This window comes from Peromyscus leucopus, chromosome 5, assembly GCF_004664715.2.
Source record: "Peromyscus leucopus breed LL Stock chromosome 5, UCI_PerLeu_2.1, whole genome shotgun sequence".
NCBI lineage: Eukaryota > Metazoa > Chordata > Mammalia > Rodentia > Cricetidae > Peromyscus > Peromyscus leucopus.
This window is the reverse complement of record NC_051067.1, coordinates 49,309,253-49,322,945: the sequence shown is the minus strand read 5'-3', so window position 1 is coordinate 49,322,945 and position 13,693 is coordinate 49,309,253. Positions and strand designations below refer to the sequence as shown.

The 13,693-nt window shown below is 38.2% G+C and overlaps 1 protein-coding gene across 1 annotated transcript in view; it reads right to left on the bottom strand.

Moving 5' to 3' along the window:
* Ryr2 (ryanodine receptor 2) overlaps positions 1-13,693 on the bottom strand; it is a 593,927-nt gene that overhangs the window by 309,071 nt on the left and 271,163 nt on the right. Inside the window, 2 exon segments of the mRNA XM_028859656.2 lie at positions 7,172-7,328; positions 9,367-9,441. Of these exon segments, the coding sequence (XP_028715489.1) occupies positions 7,172-7,328; positions 9,367-9,441 (232 nt within the window).

Sequence of the window (13,693 nt, the reverse complement as noted above, 5' to 3'; positions counted from 1 at the left end):
CTGTCCATGTATATTTGGAATGAGAACGCAGTTGAAACAGAGATGAAGAACATACATGTGGCACAACCTCACACATAAAGAATCTAAGATAATCTGAGGTACATTCTAGACTAAATGCTAGAGGTACATTCTAGAAGTCACTCTAAAACTTCCATCCCAGGTGACAGCCAAGGAGGAAGAAGATGTGGTCCACACTCATCTCCTCAGAGAAGCCAGGTTCTAGAGACTGCTGAAGGAGGAATAAACTTCTCTCATTGAAATACTTCAAAGGTTATAAAATGCCTTTAAAATGATGAGTTTGGGGCAGCAGAGATGGCTCAGCCTATAAGGGTACTTTGCAGCACAGCCTGGTGAGCTGGGTTCAATCCCAGGAACCCATGTAAAATGGATAAAGCAGAAGAAAGGGATAGACTTTAAAAGGTTGTCCTATTCCCTCCCCAGGTATGCAACCCCCATAACAATAAGTTAAAAGTAAACTAAAAACAAACAAACAAAAAACAATTTTAAAGCTCAAAAGAGTAACATCCATAAACTATTTACAAAGATGTCATTGATTTTTATCAAAATCAACTCTGCAGTTCCTAAGACCAGAATCTCCTGAAACCTTCCTGTCCATTGATCAAAAACAGTTCAACTTCCAACAAAGGAGTCAACAATAGTTAAACACAAAACTGTTCACTTAAAATGTGAAAATAACCTTTCAGATGCAAAGCAATAGTTAAAGGCATTATCATAGATATACACTGCAGAATATTGAATTGCCAAAATTTCATTATAGAAGAAATGATGTTGAGCAAGATATTTTGTTAAATAATAGTTAAACCCAATAAGTATATAATTAAGTCTGTTTACTATCAACATTTCTTAAAAGTTTCAATAAAGGCATAGAGTTATTTTTGAATGACCAAACTGCAAATTATCTTAATTTATCCCTGATTGCATTACTGAATTCTCTTTTTAGTTTTTCACATTTGTTTATTTAGTGTATATGTGCATGGGTGGGTGTATGCATGGGCATCAGAGGACAACCACTGAGCATCATTTCTTTGCTTCCAACATGTGGGTCCAGAGGATCAAACTCAGGTCATCAGGCTTGGAGGCAACACCTTTATCTGCTGAGCCATGTTGTTGGTCCCTCTTTTTTAAATGTGCAATGATAGCTATATATAAACTATATGATAGAAAGGGTAATAATTTTTAAAAGAAGTAATACAGGCAATTATCTCAACCTCTTGGAAAAATCAACTACCTGATCTGTGAGTAATATTTAAAATTTGTCGCAATTTTAAAAATTAAGTATCTTCCTGAATCCCAGCTCCACTGTTTGTCACTCTCTCATCATGTGTAATAGCCTTTGAGAATTACATATAAAGAGCCTGTGTGTGTGTGTGTGTGTGTGTGTGTGGTGTGTGTGTGTGTAAACCAGTTCTTAGCACCCTTCAGGGTTGAGTGGTGCTGTGGACATGGGAGTCAAGCAAAAAATGAGCTTCAGAGAAAGAGTTCATCACAGTCATGTTCAGACAGTGGCCTCGTTGCCTTCAGTGGAGATGGTAGCATTATTTGACCATCAGCTTCCAGAATCAGAGTCCCTGAATAGAAACCACTGAGAACCTAGGCAGTAAAGAAATTAAAATGCAAGCTCAAATCCAACACTGACAGGATGTTAGGAGAGAGACTCAGAGGAAAAAAATGTATCAAAAGCTACAGCTGTAGGCAAGATGCACCAGTAGCTTGCAAAGTTATTCTCAGCTCTGGAGTTAGTGTCTCCACTTCCAGGAAACTGTCCTAAAGAAGTAAGTCAGAACTATGCACAGACTGTCATTCTAACAGCTGTCATCCTCTACTTGATTATGTTCTTACGAGAGACCTGTGTCTACTGTGATGGGCAAACCCTCCCCCACACACATCCATCTTCTACCTTCCTTCCTGTCTTACGTTTCTTCTCTCTTCTCCTTCTTTTCCTTCCTTCCTGTCATGTGCTTATGGGTTTATTTATTTATACATATATGTGGTATATGTATATGCATGTTTACATATGTGTGTGTGCATACATATGTGCTTGGGCATGTGTGTACACATGGCTGGTGAAGCCCAAAGTTGGCAATGTCATGTGTCTGCTTACATTCTTTTCCACTCTGTTTCACTGAGGCAGCATCTCACCTGAACCCAGAGCTCACCAATTGGCCAGTCTAGCTAATCTGCTTGCCCAGGGATCCCTCTTCTCTGCCTCCTGAGGGCTGGGATTACAGGTATCTGCTACACCAAGGCTCAGTACAAAATCTTCCCCTCCCCCACTCTTTATTTTCTGATTCTTCTAAAGCCTGTGAACTTGAAAGATTAGCATATATTCTTCCACAAAGACACAGACTGTTTTTTTTTTTCCTACAGGTTATTATTATTAAGGCTACATTAGAGATTTGGTACATAAATTTCACAACTTACATCTTCAATGGTTTTCACTATTTAATACCATGAAATACATATTATCCCAGTGTGTATTTCAGTCAAGCTCCCTTCTTGCTTTGGGATAATATTATACTGGGTATTCCATTAGCCATTCTTTTTTCAATCTCTCCAAATAAAATTTCATTACAAGTCTCTATCATGGCTTATATTTCATGATCCAATACCAAATTGTTTTCATTTTAAATTGCACTTTATTCTATTCATATATCCTTATAATTCTCACATGCGAGGTTCTCTGGTTTGCTTGCTCACTGTGGTCTTGGCTCCCTGATTGTCTTTGTAAACATCTGTGTTTACAGTTCTTCCTGGAAAGTTTCTCATTCGTGTGAGGCTGGAGGGTGAACAGCATCTTCTTGCTCATCAACCTCTCTTCCATCACCTTACTTTAGTAAACACCATACATAAGTGAATATTTGTTTACCTTGTCACTGCTAATTCTGTTTCTAGGGAATGGGTTCTTGGGATTGTTTTTCTATTTCAAGAGTGCTTCTATATAGTCCAAGTCAGTCTTGAATTCATGATCCTCCTGCCTAACCCTCTCTCAACATCTGTCTGCTTCTGCCTCCCAAGTGCTGAGATATCAGGTACATGCTGTGGTATTCAACTTGATTTCCCATTTTTAAAACCTTAGAGGGGACAATGAAAGGTAATAATGGAGTGGGTGGAAAATGCAGAGTGGGTGGCAAAGTATTATTATGTTACATATAAAAATGTTATAATGAAACCTGTTATTTTGTATGCTAACTAAAAAGATTAATAATTCTAAAAAGGAATATATCCATAACATGAAATATCACTACGATTCTATTTCATAGAAGGTGAGCACATCACTCCATGTTCCTCTCACTTTTCCCTCATTTTCACCAACTTTGGAAACATGGATTTTGCATTTTAAATGTTATACTTTGGAAAATCTTTTCAATGTTTTCCTATGTAGTTGTGTGCAGTGTGTCTGCTATATGTCTATCTGTGAATGTCTATGTGTGCCCAATAGCAGGTGTGTTAGTGGTGTATCTGTATGTGCAGATGTATAGCCATGAATGTGGAAACCAGAGGACAACCTTGGGTAGCATTCTCCAGGTTCTGCACATTTTATTTTTGGAAATAGGGTCTCTATGGGACCTGGAACTCATCAGTTCAATAATCTGGCTGGTCAATAGCCTTAGGGATCCACCTGTCTCTGCCTCCCTAGTATTGGGGTTATCAGTGCAAGCCACCAAGATCAATTTTAATGCACAATTTTGCTGCCAGTACATGGGAGGCTGAGGCAGGAGGATAAACACAAGAAAGATGTAAGTTTGGGATACATCTTATCTTTGAAAGGGCACTACATACTCATCAAAGGAAAAATCCACAAAAAGTTGCAATTCTTAACATCTATGCACCAAATACAAGGACACTCAAGTTAAAAAAGAAACACTATTACAGCTTAAATCACATTTTGGCCTTCACACACTGTAGTGGGTGACTTAAATACCCCACTCTCATCAATAGACATGTCATCTAGACTGAAACTAAAGAGAATGCTGGAGCTAATAGAAGTTATAAACCAAATGGACCCAACAGATATTTATAGAACATTTCCCCCAAACACAAAAGAATATACCTTCTTCTCAGCAGCTCATGGAACTTTCTCCAAAATTGACCACATACTTGAATACAAAGCAAATCTCAAGAGATACAAGAAAACTGAAATAATACTCTGCATCATGTCTGACCACTATAGAGTAAAGCTGGGTATCAACAATAGGAACAACAGAAACTTAAAAATTCACAGACACTCTCTACTAAACGAAAATGGGTCAAGACAGAAATAAGGAAAAAAATACTTTCCAGAATTGAATGAAAATTAATACACAACATACTCAAACTTATGGGACACAATGAAGGCAGTGGTAAGAGGGAAGTTCATATCCCTAAGTGCCTACACACACACAAAAAAAAAAAAATTGGAGAGATCTCATACTAGTAACTTAATAGAATACCTGAAAGCTCTAGAACAAAAAGAATAAATCACACCCAAAAGGAGTAGATTGGAAAGAAATAATCAAAATCAGGGCTGAAATCAATAAAATAGAAACAAAAAAAATAAAACAAAGAATCAATGAAACAAAGAGTTGTTTCTTTGAGAAAATCAATAAGACTGACAAACTGTTAACCAAATTAATTAAAAGGTGAAGACACAATATCTAAATTAGAGATGAAAATGGGGACATAACAACAGACACTAAGGAAATTCAAAGAATTACAAGGACATACTTCAAAAACCTGTCTTATACCAAAAAGAAATGGATACTTCTCTTGATATCTACCATCTACCAAACTTAAATCAGCATCAGATAAGCATTTTCAGTAGACCTATAATCCTAGTGAAAGAGAAGCAGTATGCAAAAATATCCCAACTAAAAAAGGTCCAGGGCCAGATGGTTTTAGCTCAGAATTCTACCAGACTTTCAAAGAAAAATGAATGCCAATACTTCTCAAATTATTCCACAAAATAGAGACAAAAGAAATATTTCCCAATTCTTTTTACAGGGCCAGTTACCCTGATACCTAAACAACATAAAGATCCAACAACAAAAGAGAACTACAGACCAATTTCCACTATGAACATAAATGCAAAAATTCTCAATAAAATACTTGTAAACCAAGTCCAAGAACACATCAGAAAGATCATTCACCATGATCTAGTAGGCTTCATCCCAGAGATATAGGGATGGTTCAACATATATAAATTGATACATGTAATCCAGTGTATAAACAAACTGAAAGACAAAAAACCACATGATCGTCTCATTAAATGCAAAAAAAAGGCCTTTGACAAAATTCAGCACCCTTTCATGATAAAAAGAAAGAATAGGTCTACAAGGAACACACCTCAACATAATAAAGGCAGTTTACAGCAAGCCCATAACCAACATCAACTTAAATGGAGAGGAACTTGAAGCAATTCCACTAAAATCAGGAACAAGACAAAGTTGTCCACCCCACAAACTGACATTAAGGCACTATTACTGAAGCTATCACCAACTCATTGAACATGGAAAAGTCAAGCTGGTGCCTACATACAGCCTTCACCTCTATGTGCTAACTTCTTTGGTACAGGAACATACTTTGCACACTACCAAAGGAGAAATGTAAACACCAACCCACCCAGAAACCCTTTAATCTACAATGGTATCCTGCCTTCAAGATGTGCTAGTGCAAAGGGGGCACAAAGCTTATAGGAGTAACCAACCAATATCTGATTTGACTTACAGCTCACTCCACAAGATGAAACCCATACCTGAAGCTGTTTGGGTGACCAAGAGACTAACTAGCCCAGGGACCTAGGATAAAACCAAATAATACTATTCTTGAAAAAAAAAAGTAGCAATAAAATGTCTCCTAATGAATGATTCCTAATGACATTCTACTACACACATGGATCAGTACCTTGCTCAGTCATCATCAGAGGATCTTCCTCCTGCAGCAGATGAGAACAAATGAAGAGACCCAGACATTATGGCAGAGAGTGAAAGACCTCAACAAGATGTCTACATCAAATCTTTCCCCTCAGGGCTCATGGAACCCTGTGGTAGAGGAGGCAGAAAAAGTATAAAAGCCAGAGGGGATGGAGAGCACCAAGAAAACAAGACCCTTTAAATCACCATGCAAAAGCTCATATGAACTCAGAGACTGAGGCAGCCTGCATGGGACATGTACAGGTCTACACCAGATGGAGTCCTAGAGCTGAAAGGACAAGTGAACATGCTCCCATCTCTAACCCAGAAGCTATCTCCAGTTGACAACCACTTGCAAATGAAAATGTAGTTTTCTCCAAGGGAGTCTCACTGGGGAAACAAACTATTCTTAAGGGCAGGCTACATGCCCAGCTGTAGATGGCCAACAGAAAAGGAACCCAATAGCATCTTTGGTGGTTCCTTGTCTTATAACGTTGTGTCATGGATTTTACTTTTTTTACTCTATATTTTTAAAATTTTTATTTATATAATTTCTTCTCTCTCTTTCTTTCTCTCTCTCTCTCTCTCTCTCTCTCTCTCTCTCTCTCTCTCTCTCTCTCTCTCTCTTTACCCTACAACCCTACAGGTCCTTTGCATATATATTATGGCTTCCAGTCTAGTGTTTTTATGGGACTCCTGACTGTGTAAATGAGTGGGTCTCTGCTTGTGTATCTGCTGCTTGTACTTTTTCTTGGTCTCTTTTCCTTCTGTTTATTTGTTTTGTCTTATTATGATGTATTAGTTTTTGTTTTATCTTATTATATTTGATGTTATTATTCTGTAGAAGCCTGTTTATTTTCTAATTGAGACACAGAAAGGAGTGAATCTGAATGGGAGGGGAGGTGGGGAAGAACTGGGAAGAATACTGGGAGGGGAACCATAATCAGGCTATATAATTGAAAAAATATATTTTTCAATAAAAGGAAAAAATATAAAATAAAATTTTATATTTACAAAAGAAAGAAAAAAGAAATCAGGAAGGAGCTGGAGGGTGCACTTTATCTAAAAATGAAAACCATGAAGCCAGAAGGCTATGCTGGCTCATTTCAGTAGTTTGGGAAACTGATTCAATGAAGAGAAAAATTGGGAAGAGAAGCTGGGAAAGAGAGAACTTTACATCAGTTCTTTCTGTGTTTCCAGCATCAAAGAAACAAATCAGGGACACATAGACAAAAATCCCAAAATGATGCAATCCATCTTACCTTGGAAGACCGGAAGGCAAAGGCCGTTGATTTGACATCAGCTTTTTCTTTGTCCATGAGGAGAAGGTTCTTGTCTTCCATAAGGCTTAAGTATTTTCCTGTTGTGACGTGCCGGAGTCGGAATGGCTGGCCCCATCTTATGTGACTTCCACTCCACCTGACAGAACAACCAGAACATGATCCAACCACATCACCATCAGAGAGACAGCCATTGACATGTACAAGTATGACTCTGTGTGTGCACATGTGTGTGAATAAACACTATATATAGCACGTGCAGACATATATGCTACATGTCTGTATGCACAAACATCTCAGAAGCAGGTACAAAAAGGGGAGACAGACTGAGAAGACTGGAGTTGAAATCCACAGCTTTTATACTTCATAATTTGGGGAGTCAGATTACTTTAACTATGTACCTGTAATATTTCCCTTACTTTACACATTATAAAATGCCAGCTTAGTTATGTACAGGCATACATTAGATGCATATGTAATAAAATTTTACCTATAAGCTTAATAATTATCAAAAGTATTAATATTAAAGTGGACTTAACATGATATTCATACCAAAAATGATCAATTTTTTTAATTATCAAACATTAAATATTGTGAACATAAAAGTGTGATGTTATAGACTAACTGAATAACATACAAGAGTTGACAAGAACATCTTGTTGATAAGGAAGATGATGACAGGGAAAGAAGGGAAACTCGGGCAATCACAAAAACACACCACCATGAAGTTGAATCCCTCAGGAGACCAACACAAGTGAGAAAGAGGAATAATAAGCATTCTTTACCCATGAAGAAAGAATTGGAGTATTTCTAAGTAAATGAAGTAGAATATCAACTCACAGCACTATTTATTCTCACTTGATTGTTTGGAAAGCAGTGATGAAGCCACTTTATTTTAAAACATTGCCTCTTTAGGCTGGTGGCACATGTCTTTAATCCCAGCACTCAGGAAGCAGAGAAAGGCAGATCTCTAAATTCAAGGCTAGCCTGGTCTACAGAGCCATTTACAAGGTAGTCAGGGCTACACAGAGAAACCATTTCTCAAAAAACAAAACAAAAACATTGCTCCTTTAGAACAAGGAAGTTATTTTCTACTCATCTTTTTAAACTGATCAGGATAATATTAATCAAGCATGTATAAAGTTTTCTAAAATTGCTGTATGGAATACCTGAGCAAAATTACTACAGACACAAAACTACATATTTTTCATTAAGTAGGTAAATTGTGTACATTTAAAAAAAAATCTATAGACACTGACTGAAGTAAAACAGTTCTTGGCTCTCAATCAAGGAGTCTGTATCCTATGCTAATAACTCCCATTAGAGTGCAATATTGTAGAGAAAATACACAGACAACTTAGTGCATTTTAAACAAAGACTAAATCTTTCATTTATTTTTTAAAAGTTTTGTCTGATAGCTTTGTCTAAAGCAGTTTAAAGCTATACTTTAATCAGGGATGTAGTGTTCATTTAAATGAACTGAAAGGCATTCCTTAGATAACTTTTACATTGACCAAAAATATATGTACATGCATGTGTATCTAAATTCTTACTGCTATAATGAATACTGTAGTAGATTTTTTTGGTTTTTGTTTTTGTTTTTTGTTGGTGGTGGTGGTGGTTTTTTTTTGTTGTTGTTTTTTTTTTTTTTTTTTTTTTTTTTTTTTTGCTACTATCCAGAATGTCCTACTCCAGTATCAAGTTTTTATGTGTAAAGTTCGTGGTCTCTACAAGTAGGAGCTGAATTCTTCATATTCATGTGCACCTTTAGAAGTTTAAACCCACAAAGTTTCAGGCTTCAGGTGAGTGACAGGCTTGCAGACAACTTGTCCTGCTTCCAAATTAGACATCAATCTGTACCAGTAGCACTTTGTGCCAGGAAGATACCAAGGATAGGCTAAGATGATGTAACAAAGCAAGAGAGCAAAGAGAAAGGCAGGCTGTATGGGTGTATGAAATGGGACCATTCTGAGGTCTAGTGCCTACTGAATCAAGACAGACAGAAGAGGCAGAAAGAGACAAGAAGAACAAGGGGTTGGACACCACATTCGTTTTCCATGTTGCTGCTGCTGGAGCTATTAACAGGACCATCTCACCCTGAATTGGAAGCCAAAGGCACTGATCATTCTGTATCCTCAGAACGTTAGGCTGTTCTGAGGTGTAGAAGTTCTACTTACGCGACTCTTAGGGTCTCTAGTCTCCAGAGGGAGCGTGCATGAACCGATACAGCACCACCTTCGTAATGAACTGTTCTGTTGACATAAAAAAAAGTTTGAGTTTAACAGGTTTCATTCTTTGAACCCTGCCTTTTAAGCGAATTGAGAGAAAGCAGGATATGGAACAGCCTGTGAATGGACAGTTAAAAATCTACTGTGAGGCAGGAGATAATACAGCTGCTGGAGAAAAAAATAAGTGTAACAGTGATCAGTAAATTCTTCCTTGATAAACATTTATTTAAACATATTCTCTCACCATCATTTCCCCCTGTATTATTAATATATTGTTTCCATAACTGCCCTCTACAGGACAGATTTTTACCAACTTTGGTCTGTAGAAGTACACACTTACCAGTTTAGGTATGGTTTTAAATATTATTGTTTAAATATATGCATGTGATTGTTCACAGCTCTAAATTTGGCTTTTATTATTTAAAATACTTCCAAGAAATATAAGACTGATTATTAGCATTTTAATACAATCATCTGCAATTTACACCAAATGGGCAATGTATGACAAAATATAAACAGATAGAGTGGGGGCGATGGGTCAGGGGTTAAAAGTACATGCCCCCCTTGTACAGAACCTAAGTTTGGTTCCTAGCAGCCATGTTGTGTGGCTCACAACTGCCTGTAATTCCAGGTCCAGGTGAGCCAATGCCCTCTTCTAGCATCCATAGGCACCCACACATGTATGCACATACATATAAATACATAAGTAGAAATAAAATCTCTAATATATAATGAAGACATATACATAAACAAAAAAATCAGAAAAGGTACATCTCTGGATACATATCACATGCACCCAAAGGCAAAAGCACTTCTAATAATTTAAGATGTAGAGAAACTTACATAAATTGTCCAAATTGATCTCTGCGACCACCTTTCAACAATGTTGCAAGGAAGCCAAAGCTTGTGCACATATATTGTATCTTTTCCCAAGGTTTCAGTAACTTCTCGAGAGTATAGCCCTCATGATCTAAACATACAGGAATGTTCTCTTTCAAAAGAACACCAACACCTCATTCCCTCCTCTCCAGGCTCCCCACCACCCTCCCACCCCCACCACCCCAGTCTCACTTCCACCTGCCTCCTGTTGGTTCTCCTTCTGCTCCAATCTCATCCCTGGACCTGTTTCTCTATTGAAACAGATTTTGCCATGGTCATCAACCTTGCTGTCACCAACTCCAATGAGGTTCTTTTGCAAAAACACTGTGGAAACCCTTTCTGTCCAGGCCATGTTTCTGACACCATCCTGGCCTCCTTCTCCTCCTCCCCTTTGACAGGCTTTTTCACTCTATCTTTACTGTGGAATTTCTCAAATACACACAAAATTAGAATAAATAAGCCCTTGCACACCCAGCACAAAAGTTGAACAATTAATGTAAGTCCATCCAGAGTACATACAGCCTCTAATTATCCCTCCATAGACAACCTGTAAAAATATTGATATTTTAAAATATCCAGTCACTTTTCAAATCTTCTAAATTGTCTCACAAAATCTTTCTTTCCATTGTTTTTATCAGGATTCAAACAAGAGGTACATGTTGGTTCACTTTCCTCCTCATTCTAGGGTAGTTTTCACTACTTCCTCTCTCTCTTCCTGGTTCTTGGGCTTTAGTGGAGTGTTTGCTTTGTTCATGTTGTTTTGTTTCTTCCTTCTTAATATTTGTTTTATGAAAAATTCAGTTCCATTTGTCCCACAGAACTTTCTCTATTCTGGATTTTTCTAACTGTATCCCCACCCTCATTACAGGTGGTTGGGAGTTGCCTAATGTGGCTGATGAGCACTGAACTCAGATTCTCTACAAGAACGGCAAGAGTTCTTACCATGAGCAACCTCTCCAGCTTCATGATGTCCTTTATTTCTAAATCTACCTCTAACCATAGCTGCTTATTCAATTTAGACTTTTTTACAATATTATTTCAGAAATACATTTTTGCCCACTTCCTGTGATATCACAACCATCAGGAGAAACACAATGCCTGGCTGTTTGTTTCTTAGGATCAACCTGTGGGTTCAGAACCATCCTCAGGAGTCCACAGTGCCCAGAGGATTTGGGGTGCGTCTGTAAACACTATCTATAGCAGTTACTTTCTGACATGCTTGTAGACAATAACCACACAAGAAACTATCAAAAATGCTATGCCATACCCTCACCAATGGACATAAAGTAGATGTGGAGTTTGGCTCTTTTTAAAGGGCTTTGTGGAGCCCACTACCTATGATGGCACACCTCATGCAGCCTTGAGGCAGGGGGAAGGGCTTGGACTTGTCTCTACTGAATGTGCCTCCCCATGGGAGGCCTTGCCTTCTTATGGATGGGAGTCGGCAGGGGGTGGGTTGGAGGGGAGGCTGGGGGCGGGAGGAGTGAAAAGCGGGATCTTTGATTGGTGTGTAAAATGAATAAAAAAATTTCTTAATAATAAAAAAAAAGAAAAAAAAGTCTTCAGCTGAGTCCAATAAAGAGCCAAAAGTTTGAATCCCATGGTTTAGATGAGTATCTCCATAGCAGTACACCTACTGTGTGGAGTTGGGTATATCTTTGCTGCTGGGGCTGTCCCATACATTATAGGATATTGGCAGCATTGGAGCTGTCCCTAACATTTAGGATATTTGCAGCAGTGGGACTGTCTCCTATATTATAGGACATTTTCAGGAATCTGACCCCCTACCAACTAAATGTCAAGAGCAGCCTCCCAGGCTGGTATAGGCAAAACTGACTCTCACATTTCTTAATGTCCCTTGAGACAAAATCAGTCCTAGTACAGCACTAGATGCAGGTGGGTGAATCTTAACATTTAGTGAGGTAGAATTTTCTCAAGATCTTCCTAAGGCCCAAGCTGGCCTCATGGCTAGAGTCTGATTGAAGTCAAGGGTGAAACACATGAATCTACATTTCTCCTAAATCCTGTATATTCTACAGATTGACATTTTGAGAACTATGGGGCTACACTAGTTATTTCATTGGCATTGTTCTTAACCTTGGTTATGTAATAGTAATGCTTCAGCAGCTTTAGAAAAATATAAGGCAGAGACAACACTCAGGCTAACAAAACCAGTCTCCAGGTACATGTTTAAGAAATAAATGAAAAGTAATCTAGACATTCAGTTTCTCTGTGTGTATATACACAAATGATAGATTAGATAAGTGAAAGACAGATAGATAGATAGATGGATTAGATTACTCTGTCTTTAATAAAAGTCTTGTGTTTCATCATAAGGGACAGTGTACTAGATATATTTTTAAAGATTTGTTTACTTTTTTATGCATATGGGTGCTTTGCTTTGCATCACATGTATTCCTGGTGCCCACAGAGGCCATTAGATGCCCTAGAACTGGAGTAACAGACAGCTGTGAGCCATTATGTGGGTGTTGGGAATTCAACCTGGATCCTCAGCAAGAGCAGCCAGTGTTCTTAACCACTGAGCCATTTTCCCACCCCACCCCCAGACTCCTTGTCATTTCTTCTGATGGTTAACAACGAAATTTAGAAATGGAATTTTAAAACATCCTAACCATATAGAAAATAAAGAAATTTTCTCAGAATCAAAATGAAAATCAAAGATTTACTGTAACTGGAATAAAATGAAGATACAACCATTTCATAACCTCTGTGCCTTGCATCAAGAGAGTCAGAGTGAGGCCGGGCGGTGGTGGCGCACGCCTTTAATCCCAGCACTCGGGAGGCAGAGCCAGGCAGATCTCTGCGAGTTCGAGGCCAGCCTGGGCTACCAAGTGAGTTCCAGGAAAGGCGCAAAGCTACACAGAGAAACCCTGTCTCGAAAAAAACCAAAAAAAAAAAAAAAAAAGAGAGAGAGAGAGAGAGTCAGAGTGAAAGCCATTAGCCTACAATCCCTCAATTATTAAAAAAAAAATAAAGTGGAATAAAAGGAAGAATTCTTGTCTGAAGAGAAGAAAGAACAAACCACACCAATACAAATCAGAAAGATGGAGCTCTAGAATATGTGGAAATATAAAGACACAGGAGTCCTCTTCTTTTTTATCTCTGTTACTATAAGAAAGCACACTTACTTAGGAAAGGGGATTTATTTGGCTCACAAGTGCAGGCCCAGCCCACATCATGGGGAAATCCAGGTGGCAGGAACTTGAAGCACCTGGAATCATCACACCCACAGTCAATAGGAGAGAGAAAGGAATTAACACACGCATGTATTTGTTGCTTTCTTCTGCTACCTGTAGAAGCAATGTGACTAGTTCTCTCAGGTCCCTGCCACAGTGACTTCCCCACCATGGTAGATCAGAAACTGAAACTGAAGCTT